Here is a 26,130-nt window from a genome sequence, read left to right as displayed (position 1 = left end):
CCTCCCTCACGAAGGTTACTTACGTTTCGGCCTTCAGTTTCCTGGGTGCGGAGAGCTGGGTGGGGTGGGAGGGGGGAGGAGGTGTGTGCAGGGGCGATAGCGGGTCCCCCCCGAAGGAGAGGCCGGAGCCCCCCGCGCCTCTCTCCGGCGGCTCCCCGTTCTCGTCTGTCCCCCAGCTCTTCGCCACCGTCCCCGGCCTCTGCCCTTGTGGGCCGCGGCCGGACACTCCCGCCGCCGCGCTCACCCCTGCAAGTTTCCCCCTCGGTATCCAAAGCCCCAGGGGTCGCGGTCCAGACCTTCCCGGCACCCCAAACCTCCGTTGCGGGTAGCCTGGGTCCTCTGTGGGGTTTTCACGGCGAAAGGTCTTGTCTGGGGTATTTCCTCGATTTTTAATTATTTTTTGAACCCGTCTCCCCTGCCCCGACTCCGGCCGCCCAAGCTGCGCGGCGCTGGCTCCCTCCGCCCTCCCCCCGCTTCCCCACCTCTCCCCACCCACCCCCCCAAATGCGGCGCCTGGGCCGCGGGGACTCCCCCCGACAATTTTTTCAATTGTCGGGAATGATAGAGCAGGGTCTGGGGGTCCGAATGAGACCAAGAACGAGACCCCCGGAGCCTCCGGAATATTTTTATTGATTTTTTGAAAAGATGACGAAATCCAAAAAAGAGAGTGAGTGAGTGCGAGCGAGCGGAGCGGTGAGCGGCCCACGGGGGCGGCGGGGCCGGAGCTGCTGCGCCCTCGGCCTCGGGGTCCTTAACCCACCTCTCCGGTGAGTTTTTAGGCTCCCGGGGAGGACCCCAGCGCGGATGGCCATTCAGATTGACCCCAATTTCCTCGCCTTCACTCTGATCGCTTATTCTACTCCCCTCCCCCTCCCCCCCGACAAATTCAATATTTTTGTCGTTTTCCTAGATTGTGCGGTTTCCCTTTTTTCCTCTTTTCCTGATATTATGGTCTCCCCCCACCCCGACCCTGTCCCCTCGTGTCATAGGTCTGTGAGGAGCAGAAGTGCGAAGAAGAGGTCTTTCCTCTGGCCATCAATTACCTGGACCGCTTCTTGGCCGGAGTCCCAACTCCGAAGACCCATCTGCAGCTTCTGGGGGCCGTGTGCATGTTTCTGGCTTCCAAGCTCAAAGAGACCATCCCGCTGACCGCTGAGAAGTTGTGCATTTACACGGACAACTCCGTCAAGCCTCAGGAGCTGCTGGTAATGACTGCCTCCTTCCCCCCTGCCTTTCTGCTGTCCCCTATCCTAATAATATACTCTGATGCCGCTGCTCCCAGAACAGATCCTTAGGACCCCAAATTACCCATCCCTGACGTTTTCACACTTCTGGGAACTCTTTAACACGACGCTCCTTGCGTTCCTACTGTGTGCGGGGCTCTGTGCGAAGTACCGAGACTCCACCCATGAATAACGTCCTCACTCAGGGAGGTTTGTGTTGGTGAGATTCATTTGCAGCGGCTTACGTATGCAGAGGAGGCATGAAGCACAGTGATAAAATATTTTAATTAAATTCCAAATTTTCAATCGCGGAATTCCGAGACAGAAATCAACCTCTCACATGATTCTCAAATACACGTGTGGCGTGTCTCCTAAGAACCGGGAGTTCAAAGGTAGGTCTTAGGCACCTCTTAGAGTCTCAAGATACCCACACATAGTAGCTGTTCACTTAAATACCAGCTCATTGGCTTTTGAGCAGAGTCAAATTGGGCCCTTTGTCAGAGGGTTGGGAGGCCTGAATTCCTGTCTCCGGTGGGGCTGTTACCTCTACATAGACACGGGGTCCTGTCTGGACTCTGGTTTTCTGCCCGCAAACCTTTTTCCCACCCGATAGGACTCTTTGCCCCTGTAGCTTCATACTTAAGACGGCCATGTGGCAGCAGCGTGGCATTGGTTGGGTGGCTCCAGAGGCCCACCTTCAGTGATCTGCACAGCCTATCTCCCAACTGTTTGGAAAAGGGGCCCCCTCTTACCACCCCCCTCCCCCTCCCCCTCCCCGCTGGCCAGGCCTGCACCAAGTCCACAGGGCCCTGGACTGGCTGCCTGAACTGAGCTCTTTGTGAGAGGCCTTCCTCCCTGAGGCTGTGCTGCCACCTAGCGGCAGACATGTGCAAGGATGGGGAGGAATCTCCGAGAATGCAGAGGGGCATGAATGACCTCACCTTTGAACAGTTGCCAGATTTCAGCTGCTTCTGGTTTGGTCCGAGAGGCCCAGAAAGGTGCTTTCTTCTAGGAGATCTGCTTCCTTTAATAATGGTACAAGTCGAGTGGTTTATACTCGCATTCCCCCGTGAGAAGGAGAGCTGGAATTTCAAGCCATCTTGGAAGACACTGACTGTTTAGTAGTCTGTCTGGGTTTTCACCGCCAACCTCCCGTAAAAAAACCAAGGCAGACTTGAAGGCAGGTAAAGAGAGCATGGTTAAAATTGGGATCCAGTTATATTTCTCACGGGAGACGAGGAAAACGAATCTTCCTTTTGCTTCACTGTTTCAACATGATGGGGGACTCGGGTATGTTTCAGAGCACCCCAATTCTTTTCCAGGGGCTTGCCAAGCTAATTTGTACTGCTGCAGACAAATCTGCCTTTTTCCAGTCTCTGTCTCTTTATCCCAGAAGTTGAGAACTGGAGGAGTCCTCCTATTTTACCAACAAGAAAGCCGAGGCCAGGGAAGGGGAGGGAGTTGGCCCAGACCACACAGCCAGCCGGTGCTGTGGGTCGCAGGCAGAATAGGGCTCTGGTGGCCGGCTTGGCAGGCGGAGGACAGTCGGTACCTTGGGGTGAATGGGGGAACGGACTACACTGGTAAGCTGGTCGCTCATTCTGCTGATGACGATAGATCGATGGGCCTGTTTTTCCCTCTGACTGCACGTAGTTTTAAGGCTTTCTCTTTGGCTTGTTTCCCTTTGAGCACAATTCCCCACAACGTATCCCAATAAGGGAGAGAAACAAGGTTTTTCACTAGGTGGGCTGCTGGTGAGAGGCCCACAAGAGACAGGGTTGCACAGTGCCAGCATTTGGGCTGCGGGCTTCTATGACCTTGAACAAGGACCTTCACCCTGCCCTGAATCACCTCCAGCTGCACAAGGGGGTTGCCAGTGACCATGAGGTCCTTCAGTCACGGTAACAAAGGCCGGTGAAACATTTCAGTGGAAGGGTGCCCCGTGTCTGAGTATCATTTCCCAAGATTTCTGCATTACGTGTCATGGGGAAAGTTTTAGCAGCAGAGAGAAAAATGGTACATTTTGGCACCAACTACGAGCAAGCTAATTGGTTGCCAAGGATTTGGGCCAAGAAACCTGATTTTGAGCTTTATTCTGTGTACATCATTTTTCCACGAGGATTAAAAAGACCATTAATCTGGTGATAGATATACAATAAATTGCTACGAAAGGGCTACAATGACCTTGGTGGTATCTTACTGTAGATTCAACCTTCTGGGTGGGCGGGCAGAAGCATCCCCTGGAATGGAAGTCGGGGTCGGGTGCGGGTCGGGGAGCTGGAGAGGCAGAGGAATAGAAGAAGGTACCATCTTGGCAACAGCTACGTGGGCGCTCATTATTTTCAGTGGAGCCTGACCTTTGAAGCCTGAGAAGAGCCGTCACCCACTTCAAAGCTTTAGGGCCACTCTGATAAACGGCCCCGCCTTCCACTCTAATGAGAATCGTTATGAAGACTGGTCTGGATGCCAAGCCCCCAGTCCCGGATGCCAGGTCAGCCTGTGGGCTTTATACTCTTCCCTTCCTCCCTCCGTCCCCAGGAGTGGGAGCTGGTGGTGCTGGGCAAGTTGAAGTGGAACCTGGCGGCCGTCACCCCCCACGACTTCATCGAGCACATCCTTCGCAAGCTGCCTCAGCCCAGCGAGAAGCTGTCTCTGATCCGCAAGCACGCTCAGACCTTCATCGCTCTGTGCGCCACTGGTAGGAGCTGCTGGAGCCCGGTGGGGGCCTGGTGCTGGGGAGGGCTTTGGGGGGGGGGTGGATTCAAGGGGAGGAGGACCGCAGCCCTAACTTCCAGGGATTGGGGGGTCGAGGGGAGGGGGTCCCAAGTAATCTAGAGTCCAAGGTTTCATTCCTGGGCTGTTTCTTCCTTCCTTTATCTCAGCTGGTATATTTTCTGTCTCTGCCAAGCTCATAAATGGTTTATGAGGACAGGTGTGGTGAGGGGGGAAAAAAAAACAGCGCCTGTTAAAATATTCTTTATGGTGTCTAAAGTGCTCTTTGAAGATTATATATACTGCCCTCTGGTCGTGTTTCAATCTTTCATCTTTGGAGGAAAAGGATGGCTTGGAGATAAGCCCAAGAGGAAATTTGGAGGGGGGCGGGATGCAAATATAGGTCCGAGGAACGCTGTCAAGATAAATACCGCCTGCCCTGATAAGTGGTCAGGGAGGCCAGAGGAATTCTTTTGGCTGCAGGACATTTACTGCCTTCTGGCAGCTCCTTCTGCAGGGTTCGGGTGAACATGTGGGGTTTTCAGCAAGGACTGCTTCCTGCGCCTGGGCTCTGCTGCCCTCCCTCCACGTGTTGGGGTTTTGACTGCAGCCTTTTTACCGCTGCAACCGCCTTTTCATGTTAAGAGCGCTACACCCACCCCATTGATCCCGCAATGGATACATAGTCCTCTGTGTCCTCGTTGGCCCGTTTGCTTTGCAATTAACTGATAAACTAAAGGCAGCGGTTTGATACCGTCTCATCACACTGAACTTTGGCCAGTTTCCGCCGTCTTCCCCCTCCCCCCATCTTTTTCCCCCCACCCCTAACGGTAGTGGCCATGGGAGAAACTCCGGACCCATCGTTGGCCAGGGTGGAGCGTCAGGAGTTCATATTTTCACAATCAGAAGTGTTAGGGAAAGAACTTGCTTGGGTGGACCTTTCCCCCCTGCCCCGGGGGAGAGGGCGGGGTCCACGGTTGCCAGGAGCATGTACTGGAATTGCAAAGGTGGGCCTGGGGCTTGACTTCTTTCAGTATCTTGTTACGTGTTAAGATGAGCACGTTATCTGCAATGTAGCCTACGTGCCCTGTTCACAGTCAAAAGGTCGGGCTTTGCTACTTACCAGCCCGCGACCTCTCTGAACCTCAGCCTCTTCATCTGCAAAATATGCCTATTGACACATGACGCTCCTACGGCCTTTTCAGGTGGTTAGGAAAACGCACATCAGAAGAGAGATGATGTACAAGGCGGTCTTTTGTCAACCAGGCAAGGTGTAGGCGATGTGCCCTGGTACCAAATGTGAAAATGTCTCCGATTCTGACTTTTACTGAGCGGATACAATGACTTTCCTAACCCTAACCCTGCTACCCCCGTTTGAGTTTAGCAGGATGCTGTGCTCAGCCTTTGTGGGCTCAGATGCAGGGTCCAGCCCCCGCACTGTGGATCCCAGAGCAGGCTTCCCGTCCCTGAGCTTCCCAGGTCCAGGCCCAGCCTCGTGGAGTGTCCGTGCCCTGTGCCCTTCCTGCAGCCCTGGGGGACCATTCTTTGCCCGCGGTTCTTGCCGCCCTGCACACCGTAGCCCTTCTTCTGCTTCCTCCCCTTCTGCCGTCTGGCCTGGCCCCTAGAGGTCAGCCCCTCATTGACTTGTCATTTTGTCTCCCAGGCCCCGCTGTCCCTTCCTCTCCATTGTCATGATTCACTGTGGAGAAGGGGTCAACCAGCCCTTTTCTCTCTAGGACAGCTGACCCCTGACCCTGCGCTCCCCCATCGCCCAGCTGTCGATAGCCAGTGCTCTGCTCTGACCTTGTCTCTTGACGGACGTACCTTTTGGGGTCCATCTGCCCACTCCCCCTCGCTGATCTCTGACTCGGGTCGGGAGGGTGGGTGGAGTGACCCAGGCCAAAAGCAGATCCCCGGATTGCCTAAAGGCCCACCCACGCTCTAAAATTGGGGATCCCGTCCGCCACTCCTGGCCTCCTTGGCCAGGTCCTTGGGGCAGCTGCCACGTTTGGGGCCCGAGGAGGGAGCCTGGGATTCAGGGGCAAGGGATAGAGGTCTGAGGGGAGGCGGAGGAAGTCGGGAAGACTGCCCTTTGAGAGAGGGGCTAGCGTGGGGCAGAGGCAGGGAAGGATGGGAATAGGAACATCTCCAGCTGGGTACTGAGCGCCACGCGTGGACCGCTCGGAGCTCAAGGAGGGTTTCACACGTTTCTGGGTCTAGAGGGGATGAGCCTGTCTGAGAGGCGTTTCTTTCCCTGATCTGCCCTCGAGTGTGTCTGCATGGCCGAGTCACGTGGCATCCCGCTGCCTGGGGTTTTAGGGCTGTGGGCCTGACGGAGTGAAAGCCAAGGGGCTGCTTTTCTTGAGGGGACCACCTTCCGGCTGGATGAGATGCCTCGTTCTGGGGCCAGGCTGTGTGAGCAATGGGCGCGCGCCCGGGCCAGGCCGGCAGGTAGCCGGCACGAGTTACAGCAGCACAGGTCCTGCTCCCTTCCGCCCGGGGATCCCGGCCTTTCGGGGGCAGCCGCGACCCTGGGGCTGTGTGGCGAGTTGAGGGGGAAAGCTGCTTGTGAAGGAGCTGCCGGTGGTCCCGCGGTCCGTGGAGAGTGCCTGTGTGTGAGAGGGGAAGACGCGGGCAGGGCAGGGCTGCCAGTCCTCCTTCCGGGGGCTTGAGGCTTCCCATGGTGGTGAGACGGAGAGAGGTGTCCTCTCCCCTTCCCAGCCCTGAACAGCCTCTGGGGTGGAGGCTTCGGCTGGCGCTGGTCGGTGGAGGCCATGGGGTGCGGGGAGCCCTTCATATCTGCCTTCCCTAGAGCTTTGGACGCTGGGCAGCACGCTGTTCTCAGCATCCCCCTGGTGCCGCTCTGATGGCAGAGCCCCCAAGTCTGCCAACGAGGAAAGAGACCATTGGGATGACTCAGGATCGCGCCGGCGTGGGGGAGATTCCTGATGCATGACATCATGCTGAACAGATGATTCCAGTTAGTTTAGAAGAGCCAGTGGCATTGAGTTTGAACTTGGCGCGGGCGGGGGTGAGGGAGGGGGTGTTTAGCCTCCCTTCCCACGGCACCCCGCATCTCCCTCTGTGCCTGGGAGCCCCCCACCCTGAGGTGCTGCCCTCAGCTATCCAGGCTCCCTGCCCAGCGGGCCTGGGCCCCAGGGATGGTGATACCCCAGAGCTTCCCCGTCCTCCTGGCTGTACCTGGACATGTCTCGCGACGCTTCATCCCTGGTTTACAGCCGGACAGTGGTGGCCCAGAGGGGGTCCACGACTTGGCCCCTGATCCAGAAAGGGAGGTCTGCCTGGGTGGTTGGAAGGTGGAAGGAAGGATGGAAAGCCCTTTCCATCTGCGACCCTGTGAGTTCCCTCCACCGAGGAGCGGCCACGGGGCCTCAGGGAAGTGGACTGTTGAACCGGGAGTCTCAGTTCTTCCATACGGGCAGCTTGACGGGGCCCATCTCACTTCCCACCAGGCCGTAAGGTGCGTGGGGAGCAGGCTGAGGGTCCTCGTCCAGCCCCCCACCGGCTCTGGCCTTTTAAAGGCCCACCTGAGGCAGGTTGGAGGAGAGGGAGAGAAGGGCATCCCTGGTTCTCTTCCCCTCGGAGCGAGCGCCTCTCGCCCCCTAGTGGTGAACAGAAGCACAGTGGTCACACTTGCCGGTCAAGGCCTCGGCCACCATAGTCAAAACAATGGGGATAAAGCCACCCCCAGGGCCGTGTAATCTGTGGTTTCAAACCCGCTTAGCTCAGAACGCTTCCTTCAGTGAAATCTTAACTAAGTTGATGAACTGTGGAGCAGCTCTCCTGCCCTTGTCCAGATTAAGGAGCCCAGTGGGGCCCCAGGAGGTCCTTGGGTGGTGAAGCGTCGTCTCTGCAGGATCCCACAGGGGGCTGGGGCCACAGACGGGAGGCGTTCCCATCTCCTGGACTCCTGAGCCAGGGTTCCTTCCTTTGGCCTTTTCTCCCGCCTCTGATGGGAAAGATGGCCGTGGATTCCCAGTGGGGCGTGGGCGGTGCCTCTGAAGAGCTCTCTACCTGCTGGTGAGTCTCAGAGTGCAACGTCCAGATGCCTCTCTCCATCTTAAGCCCAGGCCCGGCATCAGACATTAGACAAGTCACTTAACCTCTCAAGATTTCATCGATTCACCGGTAAAAGGGAGTGTCTTGAAGCAGGTGAATTTCACCTTGTTCTTTGCTAATTCCTTGCCAAGTAAGCAAACAGTAGGAACACTGCCTGGGCTGGTCGGTGGAGAAGGTGGAGGTCAGATCAGGGCTGCTGAGCTATGGGACCCGTTCCTTGGTTCTGGGTGACCCCAGCTGAATGAATAGTCCGACTTCTCTCTCGTTCCTTGTGTGCTTGTGCCCTCTTTCCATCCCCCTGTGAGGCCTCAGCTTCCCCCACTGCTGACAAAGCAGCAGGAGGCAGTGGGGACGCGATGAGGCCGGTTCTGCGAGAGAGAGAAGAGAGAGAGAGAGAGAGAGAGAAAGAGAGAGAGAGAGAGAGACAGAGTGAAAGAGCCTCAGGGCGGCCAGAGCAGAGCCCTCGTCCTCCCCGGCCTTGCTGTGCAGGGCCTGCTGTTTCGCCGCATCCCTGCAGATGCTGAACAGGATCGCCAACGGTCAGCATTGCCCACCCCGATCCCACAGCGGGCCCCTGGGGTAGGGATAGTGGGGTGATGACAGCGATGCTGCTGGTGGGTGTCATGGGTTGTTTACCGAGAGCCAGGCCCTGTTCTCTTAGTGGCATCCTCAGACGTACCCTATGAGAGTATAATTATTATCCTCATGTGTAGGTGGAAAAACGGAGGCTCAGAGAGGTCAGGTGACTTGCCCACCTTCACGCAGCTGGTAGGTGGTAAGGTCACCAGCCTCCGTGGCCTCCACCTTCCAGTGCTTGGAGCTGCTTGGCCCAAACCCTTCCCACCTGCTTTTGGGGAATCCTCCTAAGTGTGTGTCTCGAATGCTCCTATCCTTTCTTGGAGACATTTCTTTAGAAGTCACCTAGCCATTTAGATCATATGTCCCGTGTCTTGGGGGAATCATCACGGTGCTGCCTGGAACAGGGAGGAACACGTCGTAACTCGATCAGAACGGGTCCCTGCTCAGCTAATTGCCTCTCACTCTGGGGGGCGGGTTCTTAGGAAGTCACACACACTTCAGCTTTCCAGGTGGGCAGCTGAGGATGGAGATAGACCCTCACCCCTGAGCACACCTTCAGCACCAACATAGAGCTTGTCGGCATTTTTTGACCAAGAGATTCAGAGATTTGGGAGAGATCGTTACTTTGTACTTTGTTTTTGCAAATAGCGTTTCCCCCTCTGGACGGTGGGGGCGTTTACATACATCTTCGTGTTCTCCTGATATCCCCACGTGCATGCATGTTGATGCATTTCTATTCACGTATTTACGGACAGTTGCAATCTTGATCATAGCACGTGCTCACGAAGCCTGATTTTATTTTTGCCCCCTCCCTCAAGTAAATATCGTGAATCTATCCATCCAGTTCCGTAGCCAAAAGTTGAAGGTTTCCAGAAATGGCTGAATGGGTTGGATGGAACTTTCCACGGGTGAGTGTGGAGGTTAGTTAACAAGAGCTAGTACAAGGACACGACCCTTCAGATGTTTTATTCAGGTGTTTTTCTCTCTGCCATTTCCCCTACCAGCAGAGAGGGGGTGTCCCTGGGTGTGGTCTTGGGGCAGCCCCTGAGGCCATGCAGAACCGCTCGATGGAGAGAGATGTCTTGTGACTTTGCTGCCTGGGGGAAGCCGTGCTGTGTTCTAGTGTCTCTTCCTTATTCTTTTCCTTGAGAGTCGTTTTTACTCCAGAGCCTTAAGTAAAAAGCCAGTTAGAGCCGGAAGGCCCCGAGAAGATTAGCCAGCCTACCTTCTTCCAACTTTTTGGACCTAAACCATAAAGGAAGAAATACATTTTGAAAGTAATTCAGGATAACTGTCAGGATACGTCAAATCGATACAAATGTTTCTTAAGACAGTATTGACTCTCACTACTTGCATTGCTTCGTGATACTTTCTATTCTAACATTTTGTTCAACTCGACAACAACAAAAAATGCTGGTCACCACCTACAAACGAATTTCATGACCCTGTACTGAGTTGCAGGTGGAGGTTAGAAAAACTAGTTAGTTCGCTGCTCTAGCTCTACCCTCCTCATAGACAACTGGGACTCCAAGGGGCTGGGAGGGAGCAAGTGACTCGCCCAGGGTCCCACGGGCTGGACCTGGCTTTGTGGGAGAGCCGGGCAGTTGTCGGGGCCCTAGAGGCGCCAGCCTAGCTTCCCTGGCCCTGCCGGTGCTGCCCAGAGGCTGCCGTGTTCATGCAGCCCTTGCTCCCCAGTTCTGGGGGGCGGGGCAGGGGACAGTGCCCCTCAGCATTTTCCCACAAAACGAGAAGGGAGGTACGATCCTCTCGGCAACCCCAGGACCATCCATCCACACGCCCTGACTGCCAGGATTAATTCATTTGCTGGAAGTGGGAGTTGGGTTTGCAGGCAGCGGGATGCAAAGATAGGCGTGTGTGGGCTATGCTCCCTGGGCTGAGGCCTGGGGCAGGGGGGCCGGGGATCCCCTCCTGCCCTGCCCTTCCCTGCCAGCTGCTCCCACCCGGGGCCTGTGTGGGCCCAGGGCCACGGGCTGGCTGCTGCCTCTGCATTGTGAATGTCCCCGGGGGGAGCTAACGAGGTTACTGGGCAGAGAAACACTCCTGTGTGACCCCATGCGAAGAGACCTACAGCAGAGCGGGAGGCAGGGAGGCTGGCTTCGTCACTGTCCGGGGACAGAGAAGAGGCTCTGGACGAGTTAGAGCACAGCAGGCTTTGGGTGGAGTGGCGTAATATATATACATCCCTCGAGAGGTGGAGATGGTGCGTGGGCTAAGAACAGAAGACCATGGAGAAAGACAGACAGACGGCCAGGCCTGCTGTGTTCATGGGATTCGGCCAGGAGGGGAAGGGTGTGTGCCTGGTTGAGCAACCCAGCGCAGTTTCTGAGGACGCCACTGACCTGATGTGGACAGTGGGGTCACTGATAGAAGTGCGTCCTTGGACTATGTTGATAGAGTAGCAAGAGGGGGAGATAGTAGGTTGAACTGTTTCTGTAGGTTAAACGCGGTGCTTATGCTGGGAATGGAAGTGTGACCCACGTCTTCCCTCTACAGCGATCCCCCTCCCTCCAACTTTCCACTTCTACATGCAGTGAATTCACTGCGATGATGGCAAAACTAGAGAGACCCCTTTGTGGAAGATGCTCTCCACTCCGGGGCTGCGGTCAGGATCAGGGACAAAGCTCTCGCCTCTTTGACCTATCAGCACAGGACAGGGGGAGGGCAGTGGAGACTCAGGCAGCTTGGTTTCTCATCCACGACGTTAAGGTACTGATTGTACACAGCTTCCGTGGCTGACGGCTGTATCACACAGGCTGTAACGAGTCAGGTCCTGGCCGTGTCGGCAGGTGGGAGCCCTTAGCAGCAGGAGCAGGGCTAAGGGGTGTGTATCCTTACCTCCCTGCCATGGACAGCGGTGGCCGATTTGGTTGCCGGCCCTTCTGGGGGACACCCCCCCGCCCCAGAAGAAACTGGTGTTTGGGCTCCCAGGCTGGTACATAAAAGCATCCTCTGTAGTTGCTCTTGGAGAAATGGAAAATGAGGGGGTTCGAGCCCATCCAATGTATCATCGTTTTTCCACTTGTCTCTAGCAAACCACTCTTTTTTTTCCTCAGCAAGAAAATGGGATCTTCAGCCCTCAAAGCCATAAAATCTAAAGCAAGTCCTTCCTCTGATTAGGACGGCTAATAGTGGGAGTGTGCTTGGCTTCCTGTCCTCTCTTCTAACGTTCTGAGGGCCCTTGACGCTGGGTAGAAGTGGGGAATTGTGTGAAACTTGCCCCCCAGCACCCGCCCCCCATGGCTGCTTCTCCCACTTTTCTTGCATGGCCCATGGGATCTTAGTTCCCCAACCAGGGATTGAACCCGGGCCCCCTGCAGTGGAAGCATGGAGTCTTAACCACTGGACCACCGGGGAAGTCCCGTCCTTTTCTTTTTTTTTCAATCAAATCATCTCTTTTGTTCTGAGCCGTCTCAGTCCTTGATGCCTGTCCAGAGAGCATGGCAGAGTCACGTCAGGGCTGTCGTCCTTCCTAAGATTCACCTGCTCGTACTTCCCCCTCCTTCGAACGTGTGGAGCCCTTGGCTCGTGTCGCTTGTGTGGCACGTGGGTTATCTTGTCTGTACTGGTCTCAGACCTCCCTGTTCTACTCGGTCTCCTCCTTTTAAATCTGGAACCGCCACGGTCACGGGCAAATAAATGAAGGACATCTCGTGAAGGAAAGACTTAGGAGAGGGTGCGTCCGCGGGGGTCCTGACCTTCCGCCTCTCGTCCTCGCAGACTTCAAGTTCGCCATGTACCCGCCTTCGATGATCGCAACTGGAAGCGTGGGAGCCGCCATCTGCGGGCTCCAGCAGGACGAGGATGTGAGCTCGCTCACGGGCGACGCCCTGGTGGACCTTCTGGCCAAGATCACCAACACCGACGTGGTAGGTGGCCCCCGCCCATCCCCTTGGCTGTGACCAGACCTCTCTTTCCTCAGCTCGGGGAGAGAGACAGTTGGTTCAGTGAGGAGGTGGCCGAGGTTCTTTGTCTGTTGGTTTCTGTTTTCTGAGATCGGCACCCGCGGTCATACAGAATTCAGCAGGTGAGGCCCCACATGCCATCAAACAGAGAAAAGAGCTTCGCAAGCAGAGACGAGGGGGGAGGGAGGGCTGCTGACCAGTTTCCTGTGTGGCCCGGGCTTCCCCATGGGTCTGACTTGTCGCCTGTTGCCTGTTTCCATTTATGTACAATCCGCGGCCTCTCCTCCGGCGTGGAGCCTTCTCGCCTGCTCACGGGCGCTGAGGCTGGCAGGCAGGGCCCGAGCGAGCCCCTCCTGCACCTCAGGGCTTGGGAGACGGAGGGGCCCCCCGCCGTCAGGAGGCGTCCACCTCCACAGACCTCTCCACCCCGCCTGCCTCTCACTTCCCTTTAGTTCAACGTGATGACGGATTAAAAAGCGCTTTAAAAAGAGTTAAGTGCCGTACAAATGCAAGGAACTATTATTAGCTATAGATTTTTCCATTCTGGGTGCCCTGTGGACAGTGCAGAGGCTGGAACTCTGGTTGCCAGCATTTGGAGCTCCTTAGAAGAAGAGAGGTTTGGGGGACAGCCCAGGGGCCAGGGAGGCTCTGATTCAGCTAGCTGGAAATCGTGGTCCTGAGAAGGTTGATTCTGCGAGGTCAGAGAGGGGGAGAAGCCGGGGTCACCGGCCTGGGACCAGAACCTGGGGGCTCTGACGCCCAGCCTGGGAACCCTGCATTCCTCCCTCGCCGCAGCTCCTGGGATCTTTTTGTTTGAAAAAGGCCTTTGGTTTAAAGCCACTCGAGAGAGGGGTGTCAGCTCTGAGGCCCCTCTCAAGTCACCATGGAGAGACTCAAGAATGCAGGGGAACTTTGTGATGACCCCCTCTAGATGGTCAGGGGGATTCTGAATGCCCTGCTGTGGGCATATATTGACTTATAAGGGATAATGTGGTTTACAGGCCTGGGGCCAGTGCCCCCACCAGGGATGCTGGGCAAAAGGGTAGATGTCAGCACGCCTAAGACTGCAGTTGGCTGGCCTCCCCCCCGACCCCCCCCCCAGATTTTGCCTCGGCCTTCATTACCATCTCAAGGACGTGGCACAGGGAGGGGTTCTCCTCTGAAACAGTTCTTAGAGATGCTTTTCAAACGCTGGCTGCAAACAGGCTTCCGAAGCGTGGTTTCCAAAATGTAGATGGAAAAGACCCTCCAGTGCAGCTTCCTGGGAAGAATGCTCTTCGAATCCTCTAGAGGCAAATCTTGGACGGAACTTAGCATTTATAGAAATGATATGCTTCCCTCCTTTTCTGAATATCTTCTATTGAGGCTGCCTTGCCAAAAGGACTCCCAACCCGCTGAAGACCAGCCCCTCCTCGACCCCCGGGGACAAAAATGTCAGTGACAAGTGTTTGATTCCCCCCACCCCACCCCCCGCCAGCATAGTAACCTCCTTCGGATATTTCTAGATGTGCCCTGATGGGCCGATTGTCCCACGGGGTCTCCAGCTCTCTCCCGCATCTCTCTGTCACCCGTTACTGTAGGCTTCAGATGGACAGAGGTCGCTCCTGGGGTGCCAGGGGAGCTTGTGGGCTGTGCCTTGCTTTTCAAGTCCGCAAACTAGTCTCTCGTTTCATATGGGAGACGCTGCTTGCCCCTGTCAGATACTATGTAGCCAGGCCATCCTGGTCGCTGTCAGACTGGGTCAACTACATGCAAAGCTGGTTTAGAGGTTCCTTCTAAAAGTCGCCAGCTGTTGGACGTGCACACATCTGCCTTGTTCTCACCAGTCGGCCCCGGGTTAAACATTTTAATGTGAAAAACCAAGCATGCATGTACCCGTTTCAGAGAACAGTTGGAGAGCTCAGGAAGTTCCCAGCTTACCTTGGGTCCCCAGAGCCGCATCCCACTCTCCCTGGGGACGTCCTCGGTGCCTCAGCTATTGTGTGTGCCGGACGTCGGGCGCTAAGTCCTCCCACCCATCAGCCTGTGTTCTCCGGAGAGCTCTCGGGCAGGCTGTCACCTTGTGAGCAAGGCCCACGAACAAGCGAGGCACAGACAGCGTGGAAGAAGGTGGGGGGTGGGCGGCACACGGAAAATAAAAGATGAGGTTCCTGTCACCAAGGAACGTAGCGATTGTATGGCGAATCCACGGTAAAGCACGTAAAACCCCAGCAAATGAAGATCAAATGAGTGGATGCTAAGCGGGTGTTTGGAACTAGACGTGCAGTAGGAAATCAGCCCTCGGGAAGGAGCTCTCCGGGCCTAACATAAAATGCAGAGTAGAAGCCATCACTTGGTGGTTGAAAATGGCCTTGGGATGGAGAAAGAAACTGTGGTATGTGCATGCCATGGGACATTATTCAACCTTAAAAAGAAATGAGATTCCGATACATGCTACACTGTGAATGAGCCTTGGACGTGTTCAGTGAAATAAGCCAGACACAGACAAATATCGTGGGATGCCGCTTACATGAGGTCCCGAGGCCCCTAGACGTCGTCAAATCCATAGAGACAGAAAGTGGAATAGAGGTTCCCAGGGCCCAGCGGGTGGGGGAGTGATTGTGTAATGGGGATGGAGTTTCCGTTTGGGAAGAAAAGTCCTGGAGAGGGTGGTGGTCTCACGACACAGTGAATGTACTCAGAGCTGACGCTGTACCCTTAAAACTGATGAAGACGCTCAGTGCTGGGTGGTGTATATATTGCTACAACAAAAAGTTGTAGATACCCACATAGACGTAAAATGTCCTTGGGCCACACTGAAGTGCCCAGGGGTTTGCGTTGAGCCCCCCTCCCACAGGGAAGCCCAGTGCCCAGACTACCTTCTGCCCTATGGGCCCTGGTGCACGGGCAGATGAGAATCGGGACGTGCCGGCCTTTGACCCCAGAGTCCCTACAGTTGTGTGCTAGCCCCGTGCCCCTTGCCCCTTGCACCTAGAGACCTGGACCAGCTGACGGTGTCCTTTTTCCGTCGATTGTCAGAGATATGACTGTAGAAAGAGGATCCCCTCTTTCTCCCTGAAACAGCCAGAGCCATCTCTCTGGCTCTCTGGCTCTCTGGCCGGCGGCAGGGAGCTTTGATAGGAGGGACCCACGCGGCCCTGAGAAAGCTGCTCTCTGTTGTTCGCTCTGGTTGTCAAAATAAACCGGAACGCTTCATTCCAAAGAGAAAGCTGAGTGAGAAGCCTGACAGCTTTACAGGGAATAAGTCTCAGAGGGTGGTGTATTTTAAGTACTCTTTCCTTCTACTCCTAAGTGTTGCTAAAAACAGACACCAGCCAGAGAGGCCATTCTGGCCTTGGGGGAACGTCTACCGGGGCTTCCGTTGCCAAGGGTCCGCTTGTGAAGGGGGGGACCGACTGGGCCACTTCCCTGGCAGAATCGGGGTTCCTCTTCCGTCCCCTCGGCATCCTGCTGGAGCTTGGTGCCAGCCTTTATCTCCCTGTTCACTTGTATATAGACTCTTTTGAACGAGGCCCAACTTTGACTCAGCCTTTTCTCCAGATCCCCTGGCAGAGTCATTGGGGAATGATGGAGGGAGGGCGGGGGAGGAAGGAAGGGGGACAAAGGCTGGGCAGGTGGGTTTCAAGTGTGTTTCTAGTGCTTTGGTCTCCCCAGGTCTTTTGGAAAAGCTAGATAGGTCTTAACATTAACAATATGTCAGGGTCCCCTGAGTTTTACCTGACTTTATCTTAGAGCAAGTCACTTTGTTTTCACGTGACACCATTTTCCTAAGTCACTAATGAACAAGTAGAACTGGGGCTCACGGGCCATGAAGATGGGAAGTTACTGGAAGGTATTCAACAGGACAGGTATAGATGGGAGTCGTCCTGTCATTACATGTACCCTTTTCTACCTAGATTACACCAAAACTCTCTGTTGCCTTCTTTTTTTTTAAAGCCTTTATTGAATGTGTTACAATATTGCTTCTGTTTTATGTCTTGGTTTTGGGGCCAGGAGGCCTGTGGGATCTTACCTCCCTGACGAGGGATCGAACCCACATCCCCTGCATTGGAAGGCTAAGTCTTAACCACTGGACCGCCAGGGAAGTCCCTTGAATTCTTAACTATTGCCCAGGAAGATTCCAGGCCATCCCTCCCCTAGGGTCATCCGCAGCGCCAGGGAAGACTCGATAGTGACTGCATGTCAGAACCCCAGGGTCCCCACCCTTGCCTTGGTCCCCGGAGCCCTCACAGCACACCTTCTCCTGAAGGCCCCCGCGTCCCCGAGACTGTCCTTTGTGCCCCGAACAGGGCCTGTGGTCAGAAGCCCGCAGGAGAGTCGCTGGACGGGAAGCCGGGGGCGGGACGGCAGAGGAAACAGAAACGGAGGCCGATGCTTCCCGCCCCTGCTTGAGCTCGAGTTTTGCCGCGGGCCTCATTTGGTATTCAAGGAAATAAGCCCAACAGGCTGTGAAGAAAGGAAGAATGAGATAGTTTCCTAAGTTGTCTGTGCCTGAGTTGGCCGCGGGTCTGGGGCTCATTCAGCCCTTTGTGCCCCTGTTGAGTGCAGTGCGTGTGTGGTGACAATGCCGTGATGCAGTGACACTGGAGGCTGATGGTAGCAGTTCCGCAGCCCATTCAGAGGGCCGAGGAGGGTGCGGGGCGCGGGGCTGGAGCCAGCACGCGGAGGAAGTCGGGCCGGGGAAGGAGCCGGGCATCACAAATGCCGCTGTCAGGGCTGCGGGCCCGGGGGTGGGTGGGGGAGGGGCCGAGCATCCTCGGGCTGGAGGCCTGCCCGACCCCCAGCACTGGAGTGCCACCTGTCCAGGCTGACAGACGAGCATTATGGCTCTCCCTCTAAGCAGCTTAATTTGGGGCATCTCGGCACAATGGCTGGTGCTTCTGGAGGCTGCGGAGAAGCAGAGGGCCCGGAGCCCCGGCACTTGCCGTGCGCGCAGCATCTTTTCATCGGAGGCGCTGTCGGGGGTTTTCCAGGCCACTTGGGCTGTGTCTCCCTTTCTCGGAGATTCTCTGCTCTGTCTTTCCTTAGAGCCCGGAAGAGGTGGAGAGGTGCACAGGGAAGACAGTTCTGGAATTGGAGTCTCGCCCTTTGAAGGCCAGGGATCGTTATTAACTAGGTGTGATTGGGGGAGGAGCCAGCTTCGGGTCGGCTCCCTAGCTGTGAAGTGGGCGCAGCTGGCTGTTGGATCTCCAAAAGCCCCCCAGAGCCCCCAGTTCTCAGATCCTGTAAGGATCTGTGTGTGTCGCCTTAGAACTCCGCCCGTGGACACATAGCCATCACTCTCTCCAGCTTCGCTTTGGGTTCCCTTCAGGCTCTGCAACTTGTCCCCCCTTCTGTTTCCTTCTCTGGGCTTGGCCTCCTCCCTTCGTCCAGATCACCCCTCCCACCCCAGTCCCCCCGGCGCTCTCCTACCCGCTCGGGAGACTGGGAGCCCCTCCGGCAAGACTGGGGCCAGGTGGACTGGGTGGAGGGGCGTGTCTGCTGAGGTAGGGGCACCAGCCCGCCCTCCCTCGGACCTCACTTTCCACCAGCTCACAGGAAATCCACACGCTCTTGGGACGCCCAAGAAAGACTCCTGCAATCCTAAAGGAAGGTTTAAAATGCAGGGAGTGAGCTCTGTTTCCAGGAAGAGGGATGCCGATTTCCTTCCTGCCACTGTCCGAGTAGAACGTGCAACATCCTTTATGCAAGACAAGCTCTTGCCCTTAAGTAGGTTTTCATCTAGCCGAGAGCGAGAGGTCCCCGCAGTTGAAACTCAGAGTAGGACAGTCAAGTCATGAAGCAGTGGAACCAGGGGAGGGTTAGACGGAGACCCCAGAGCGCTTTCCAGCAATGAGGGACACCATTGGTCCACCGAGAGCTTTAGCGTCCTGCTGTCACAGCTGAGCCTATGGGCTTCAGGGTCCCTCGTTTCTGGGGGAACTGCTATAGTCGTCCCTTTTCCCTTGGAGTAAGAGATATCAAAGAGGAAGAGCTGGCCATAGTCAGGAATGATTTAGATTGAAATTCAAGTGGGACTGGAAAAATCAAGAAAGGAGAGTTTGTGTTTAATGTGAACTCTTTCTTCATTTTATTCGGGAAAGCTGTTTTTGGCTGGAAGTTACATAAATATGACATTCGACGCCTGTGTTCTCTTGAAGTCCCGTAGAAGTCACTGCCCAGTGTGCCAGCCCTCCCTGTAGGCCTTTCTCAGAACTGTTCCTTTAGGGTCTAAGGCTGCTGGGAGGGAAATCTAAATACCGGGAACAGTAGGAACATGGGTGACCCAAAGGGAGACTGCCCGTGGCCCCGAATCAAATTCTTTAGCTCTCCAGAGCCCGGTCTCCCTGTTTGGAGGACCATCCATTCTGGCTGCTAGTGTGGCTAAGGCAGTGATGGTCACGGCATCCTGAGTTTGTCGTATTATTGGGGTGGCAGATGTGCTGACCCAGAAATAGAGCCTTGGGGAAGGAAAGTCGGACAGGATTGGCCAGGAGCTTCCTCAGGGACAAGCCAGAGGAGTTTTGACTCTCACCAGTTTTTACGTTGTTAACCTTGTTGTTTAAGATTAATTGTTTGAGATCATAAGGCTTTCGGGTCCTCTAGTGCCTTCCGCTGAAATGCAGGTGCCCTTAGAAGCATCCTGCCTTTAGCCTTCACCACCGAGCACCTTCGTGAGTGGTGAGTGACCAGAAGCACGGCCACTGCAGGACGGGCCTTGGAGGAGGAGTGCTGGACGGGCAGAGCAGGCAGTGGGCGAGGCCCGTCAGCTTCTAATTCACCAGTTAGGGGGTCAGGCAGGTTAGAGGACATGACCAGGCGAGGCCACAGGCCAGTCTGAGAAACGTTGTTGGGTCCTCAGTGGCCAGTCCCTGGCTCTTTCTCATTGGGGACGGAGAGCTCTGGGCCGGGGTACGTCTGCCCTGCCGGACGCTCCATCCACTGTGCCCGCTGCACTGCCCGCCTCACCTGTCCTGAGCAAATGCTCGTTCGTACCTCGTTTCAAAGAAATCTCAGGAATTCTTTCACAGTCCAGGATGGACTTCTTTCTGTTCGTAATAAATGATTGTCGTGTGTTGAACTTGGCACTTTGTCCAAATGATCGCAGTTGGTCCTCCGTCTGTGAGCGTTTCCTGAGCCTTATTTTACAAGTGGGGAAACTGAGGTCAGAGAAGGAAGATAACTTAGCGGCTGCCTGCAAGTCTGGTGGGGCGACAGCAAATACCCCTGCCTTCTAGTCACTCTTAGTTCATTGCAGGTGAAATTTCATCTCTGCCCTTAGTGCTCGGTCTGCCATTGCTCCCGATCTTGAATTTCATACAAAGCTGAAATGGATGAGAGATGAGAAAGGAATGGAAACGGTGTTCCTGAGAACCCCAACTTTATTTTTAGATCTTGGGAAAATAGAGATGACGCTTTGGTGCTCGGCAGACAGTAACCGCTGGGAAACGTACATTAAACTGTGGAAAGACCCAGGCAGAGTGGATTTAACCTATTCCATGTGTCTGTGCTGCTCACGAGGGCACAGGAAAGCAGGCTTGCCAAGGAGAGATGTTGGGAAATAGCTCCTAAGAGCAATTTCTTCAGCTCACCTCCCACTTGCTACTACCAACCACCATCCCTCCCTAGTGACACCCACGAATTGCCGCTGTGTCCCACGCCACCCAGCTAACAGAAACATCTGCCTGAGATCAACACATGGTGCATCTTCCCTACCAAATATAGACTAATATCAAAGCAATGCTGCAGGGATTTTTTTGCCTATTCCCAAATTAGACGGCTCAAGCGTCCAGAATTTTGAAAACATTTCTGTGTTGTATTTTTATGAGAGTTAAGGGAGCGGTAAATAAGCGAAAAACAGATTGCTTGTTTTTAAGCGGTTCCGCAGTCGCTGTGAGGATCAGTGTAGTTCAGTCCATTCTCTTATCTATCCCTTGGGTGGTCTAGTGTGGTCACACTGTCTGTACGGCTGGCCTTCCCCTTTTCCTTCTCACCTCCCGGTGTCCCCAAGCGGGAAGCATCTCCTTGGCCCTTGGATTACCAGGCACCGTGTGGCCACAAACAGCTGCTCATCTTGGCCAGTGGTGCCCAGGTCCTGTGCATACACTTCACCTGGGCTTCTGCTAAAATGCAGATTCTGATCTGACTGGTCTGGAGAGGAATGAGGTTCTGCATTTCTTTTTTCTTTCTTTAATTAATTAATTAGGCTGCATCGGGTCTTAGTCGTGGCCCTCGGGATCTTTCATCGCAGCACACAGGCTTGTCTCTGGTTTTGGCGTGTGGGCTCCGCAGCACGGGCTCAGTAGTTGCGGCACCGTGGGCTTAGCTGCCCCGCGGCCTGTGGGATCTTAGTTCCCCGACCAGGGCTCAAACCCGCGTCCCCTGCATTGGAAGGTGGATGCTTAACCACTGGACCACCAGGGAAGTCCTAGGTTCTGCATTTCTAACAAGCTCCCGGATGGTGCTGATGCTGCCGGCCCGTGGACCCCACTTGGAGTGGTGAGGTTCCGGCACCGGAAGGATGCATCTCCTGTACATTTCAGCTTTCTTTCTGCTGGAAAGCGAGCGCAGACTCAGGCGGGGCTTGAATCATGTGTGTTCTCTTCGTCAGTTGCTCTGCGTACTGTTGCCTTTGCTAACAGCTCTGGTCTGGACCGTTCTTCCTCTAGGATTGCCTCAAAGCCTGCCAGGAGCAGATTGAGGTGGTGCTGCTAAACAGCCTGCAGCAGTACCGTCAGGACCAGGGCGACGGATCCAAGTCGGAGGACGAGCTGGACCAAGCCAGCACCCCTACAGACGTGCGGGATATTGACCTGTGAGGATGTCGGGCAGGCCGAATGGGAGAGAAGCGTCCAATCTGCTCTCTCCTTCTCTCTGGTTGTGTTTTGTTCTCTTAATGTTTTAGGATGAAACTTAAAAAAAAAAAAAAAAACCTGCCCCCACCTAGATCATATTGAAAGATCTTTTAGAAGTGAGAGATAAAGGTCCTATAAACACGGAATCAGTAACAGCATCTGGTGCCTATTTGAAGTACAACAGAAGGGAATCCCGTATATATGCGAACAGTTATTATTGTTTGATGATGTTAAAAGTCATAGTAAAATGCTTACAGGAAAACCTGCAGAGTAGCTAGCGAAAATGTATGCCTGCACTATGGGAACAAATTAGAGACTTTTTTTTTTCCTGTTATGAACTAGCATGTATGTACCCCTGGTAGGATACTTTCGAGGAATTGCAGATGCCACTTATGGCAGGATTAGATTGCAAAGCAATGAACTCGAGAAGGAGTTAGAAATAAGGAGGGACAGGATGGGGAGGGAGTTACAAAATAATCTCAGTGCGATCGAACCGTTTTGGATGGAGAAGCGCCCTTCCTCCCGACCACCTGTTTGTTACTAAGTCAGGAGCGTTGCTGGGCCTCTCGTGACGGCTCTCGCTGTCTACAGTAGCTGCTACCTAAAAGAGGTGATGTTTGCCCGTTGGACACAGGTGATTGGATCCTGGGGTTTCACGTTTTTCGACATCTTGCTTCTTCTTCCAAACATGGTTCGTTGCAGACACCACCCAATTTTTATCGAAAAGGGGCAATCTAGCTACGGGCCATCCCCAAAACTCCTATGAGATGGAGGCAGATGGAGCCCGAGGGTGGGATCTGGAATGGAAACTTTTCTCCTGATGTGTTCAAGAGAGTAATGTGACCTTGGCATCCCTCATTAGGAAACAAACGAATTCTTTGGTGCTGATTGGCGTGTCTGGTCCACAGGTGAGCGTTTTGGTATAAACCATTCCATTCGAAAAGCACTTTGAAAAATTGTTCCCGAGGGATAGATGGGATGGTTTATGCAAATCATGCAGAGTAGATGCCTCCCTTCTCCTGTGCCCCCTCCCCTCCTGCCCCCAGTTGGGTTGCTGTCCTGTATCTGACACTCTCTGGCATCCCCACCGGAACTCAAGACACACCCTCTTCCGCTGAAATCCCCATCACAACATTCCTAAAAACAAAGCTCTGTTACCATTTTGGTGGCACAGAAGGATCTTAATTCCCACCTCTATACTCCTCCTTTGGACATGGAAAAAAGCGTTATTGCTGGTGCAAAGACAGACAGCGGGTCATCAGTGTGGCATTTCGTTCCCGTTTCCGTTTTTTTGTTGATTTCATTGCAAGGTTGCATTCAGCGTACTTGAATTTTTTTTCCTCTCCACGTCTTAGAGGCATTCAGTTAGCAGAGAGGTTGAAGCACCAACTTTTTTTTTTTTTGCACAATTATAATTGACAGGTAATGAAGCTATTAAAATATTTGCCTTTTTAAGTAAAAATAAAAAAAAAGATCAGAACAGGGCTACTCTGAAGAATTGTTTTATACACAGATTCTGCCTTGTTTCGTAGTATAAGGGTTTAAGATGGAGAAAAATCTAAGGGTCTCTTATTTTTCATTTTATTATGTTCAGTTTTTTATTATTTTTTTTTTTGCGCTGCTAAGAAGCTGAGATCATTCATTGTTATCCACGTTAACAGTACCTATAGCTGTAATGTTTCACCGAGTGTGCTGCTATCTTATAAACAATTTTATAATATATTATTTTCCCGCTTAAATTTCCAAGTCCTGAAGTAGATGGTTGAGATAGGAGTTCTTCGTACTGGAAAAGCCCTTCCATACATAGTTTGTTTTCTTCTGGTAGCGTATTCATGGATTTTTTTTTTTTTTTTTTTCCTCTCTGGTCACATCCTTCAAAGACAGAGTATTCTTTACCTCAGGTGTACTGGACAAAATCAATAGCTACAAAAGAAAATGGTTCACATTTTTGTTCTCATAATACCTCACAACCGGACAGTTTCTGCTTGGGAGCCCATTAGTCAGGGAAGGCAGAAGGCGGGGAGGAGGCTGTGCGGCCCCTCCCAGGTGGCAGGTGGAGGATTTGGCCCCAGGGTGTCTCACGCCCAGGGACCTCTTCCGTGGTGAAGGTCATCAGGCTTCCATTCTGACTCTGGTATCCTCATCATGATGGAAAAAATGCAATTGAACCAAGGGATTTCCCCTCCCCCGCAAGGCTGACACTCAGCACAGAGGTTGATGCAGTGGAGTAGGTACCACGTGGGTACCAGCGATCAGGACACAGACTAGAGAATTCCAGCAGGCTATCTGGAGAGTCTCATCTTGCAGGCCTTTCTAAAGCAGGGCTCTCATCTGCTTTGGGTCCTTTCATCTGGAACGTTTCCCCTCTCTCTGGCCCCTTCCCGGATACGGGCAGCCCCCGTTCAGGATGATCTCGGAGGGTTTCCTAGGTCTGAACCTGCAGCAGGTAGGGTTGCCACGGCAACTGCTCCCACCTGTCCGGCCTGCGGCAGGCAAGCGCAGCCAGGTCCTTGCTAAGTGGCACTAAATGGTTTTCAGGTTTTAGATCGTGCGTTGAATTGGCATGGTTGGAAAGATGGGTCAGATGAGTATTGGATTGGTGGTCGAAGGGAGGTAGGGAGGCTGCTTCTCTGCAGAGAGATGCAGCCCCAGATGCGTCAGTCTCCCTTGAAGTGTGTGAGAAGGGTTCAGGACTTGGTGAGTTACATGACCCTGACATTCTAGGGATTCCTGGTGGGCCAGTGGGTGCTGTATCCTGAGGTTCTGGAGAGGAAGGCTGAGCAGCCTGTTTTATCGGGAGCACAGTTTGCACAGGCCACTCTTCTAGGCCCTGAGGGGTTCCACAGGATGGAGGAATGCATGGACCCTAGAGTTCTTGGGAGTCTTGGAACCTAAAGAGAAAGCCAGGTACAGATCCCTTGAACAGTGACCAGCCGCTAAGCTCAAAGGGAAGCAGCAAATGAGAGAACCTGACAAATAAGGAAACAGGCCAACAGACTCCCCCAGAGTCCTTCACTTTCCACTTTCCCTGGAGCCCCCAGGGGGCCGCTGGGGCCTTCTGGTTTTTTCTTCTTCCCAGCCCTGGAGCCCCCAGGGGGCCACTGGGGCCTGCCGGCTTTGTCTCCTTCCCATCCTCAGGGCCTAGTGTGATGGGAGGTGTAGGGTTGCTGGTGAGGAGCGCGCCAGGTAGTTTAGCTTTTCTGCCTGCTCTCTCCTTAACACAGAAGAAGGGATCCCGGCTTTGCTGAACTGGCTTATACCCGCTCCCTGGATTGGTTTCCTCGGTAGGAGTTTTTGTCCCAGAGGAGTTCACTTCTCCCCATGCATTTTTTTTCTCTTTCCTCCCGCTAAGAGGGTTCCAAACCTATTCTGGTCTTTTTCTACCTTGTTGTCTTTCTCTCTCTTCTTTACTTCCTCCTCTGTATGGTTTTTTTTTTGGTGGTTTTTTTTGGTTGTTTGTTTGTTTATGTTTTTCTCCATCAGTGGGAGCTAAGTTGTTCCCCTCACCTGCCAAATTTTGGCCAAATCCTACGGGGGAAAATCCTTGTATGCCAAAAATATATGCTAAGCATAATTCAGTTCCATGCGGGTTCATGACAGCCGAGAAGCCTGCAGGCGGGGGCAGGGCACCGATGCCTCAGCAGAACGCCCCCCCCCCCCAGGCTGAGAGAAGGGGCTTCTGTCCGGGGAGGCTGTCCTCTGGAACTGCCCCACCCCACTGAGCAGCCCACTGCGTCCCCCAGCCGGGTCCCTGCTGGGGCGTGTGCTGCGGCGGAGGCCCGGTTCGGCCTCCTTCAGCATGCGAGTTGGGCACGCGTGGCTCCGAGGGGACGCCACCTCGGCTGCGGGCATCGGGGGCTTCCCTTGCGAAGGGGCTGCGGACGGTAGCAGGATTGGATGACTTTCTCGAAGAGGGCAGGGGCATTTTCCCTCCACGGGCCACAGGGGTCAGGGCTGGGAGAAGAAGTAGACTCGCACCTTATCTCGTGTAAATAATTTTCTAGCTCAAGAAGAGAATATTGGTAGAGTGGAAATGGGAAGTAAGAATGGGGGGGAAATCTGAGTAAGCCAGCTGGCTTCTAAGCCAAAAGGATTCCTCTTTGTTTATCTTTGAGACAGTCCGACCCTGAGAATAGCTTTAAAAGGGAAATTACTGCTGAGACGGTAAAGTCCCCTTCAGCCAGCAGACACTCTGTAGCTACGGGGCAGTTCCTGTCACCCGTTGGTACAAAATCGGGCCGGGAGATTCGAGAGGACGTGTATGGCTTCCTCATCCCACTTGGCTTTTCATGATTCTGGATTCTCAATGACCCAGAACCGTCACTTCAGCCAGGACCACCGTTCTGTATCCGTGTGTCTCTGCTTTTAGACTTGGCTGGGCTGTCAGACCCGATTCCTGGCTTAGGTTTCCAGAAGCCATCGGCAAACATACACACGCATGCTGGAGCTGCCGCATTTATCCCTTTGCCTGCAGCCTACTTTGGGGAAAAAAGTGCCTTACTGACTGTAGCCATTACAGTAGCCAGTGTATTTTGACAGGTGCCTATCCTTTAAAAAAAAAAAACAGTTCTCGTGGTTTCTTTTGTTTTCTTTTTTAAATTGGTTGTATTTCTTACTGCTGGCCAGCTCTGAAGTCCCCGGCAGATCACCAGGCCATTGGATTTTTTCCATTATGTTCATTACCATGTACCTCAGATCTCTCTCTCTCTCTCTCTCTCTCTCAGTTACAGTTTCTCGTCTTGGACTTTCTTTTATTATTATTATAATTTTTTTTTTTTT

The 26,130-nt window shown here is 53.9% G+C and overlaps 1 protein-coding gene and 1 long non-coding RNA gene across 2 annotated transcripts in view; one reads left to right on the top strand and one right to left on the bottom strand.

The window, feature by feature from the left end:
* Nucleotides 1-456, bottom strand: part of LOC132597976 (uncharacterized) — a 26,792-nt gene extending 26,336 nt beyond the window's left edge. Inside the window, exon 1 of the long non-coding RNA XR_009565534.1 lies at nt 24-456. This is a non-coding gene — a long non-coding RNA (uncharacterized lncRNA). The remainder of the gene's footprint in view (nt 1-23) is intronic.
* CCND2 (cyclin D2) overlaps nt 1-26,130 on the top strand; it is a 27,386-nt gene extending 1,256 nt beyond the window's left edge. Inside the window, exons 2-5 of the mRNA XM_030834682.2 lie at nt 990-1,205; nt 3,762-3,921; nt 12,333-12,481; nt 21,166-26,130. Coding sequence (XP_030690542.1) covers nt 990-1,205; nt 3,762-3,921; nt 12,333-12,481; nt 21,166-21,315 — 675 coding nt within the window. The 3' untranslated portion in view covers nt 21,316-26,130. The remainder of the gene's footprint in view (nt 1-989; nt 1,206-3,761; nt 3,922-12,332; nt 12,482-21,165) is intronic.

This window comes from Globicephala melas, chromosome 10 (assembly GCF_963455315.2).
Source record: "Globicephala melas chromosome 10, mGloMel1.2, whole genome shotgun sequence".
Lineage (NCBI taxonomy): Eukaryota > Metazoa > Chordata > Mammalia > Artiodactyla > Delphinidae > Globicephala > Globicephala melas.
This window is presented reverse-complemented; position numbering and strand designations above follow the sequence as displayed.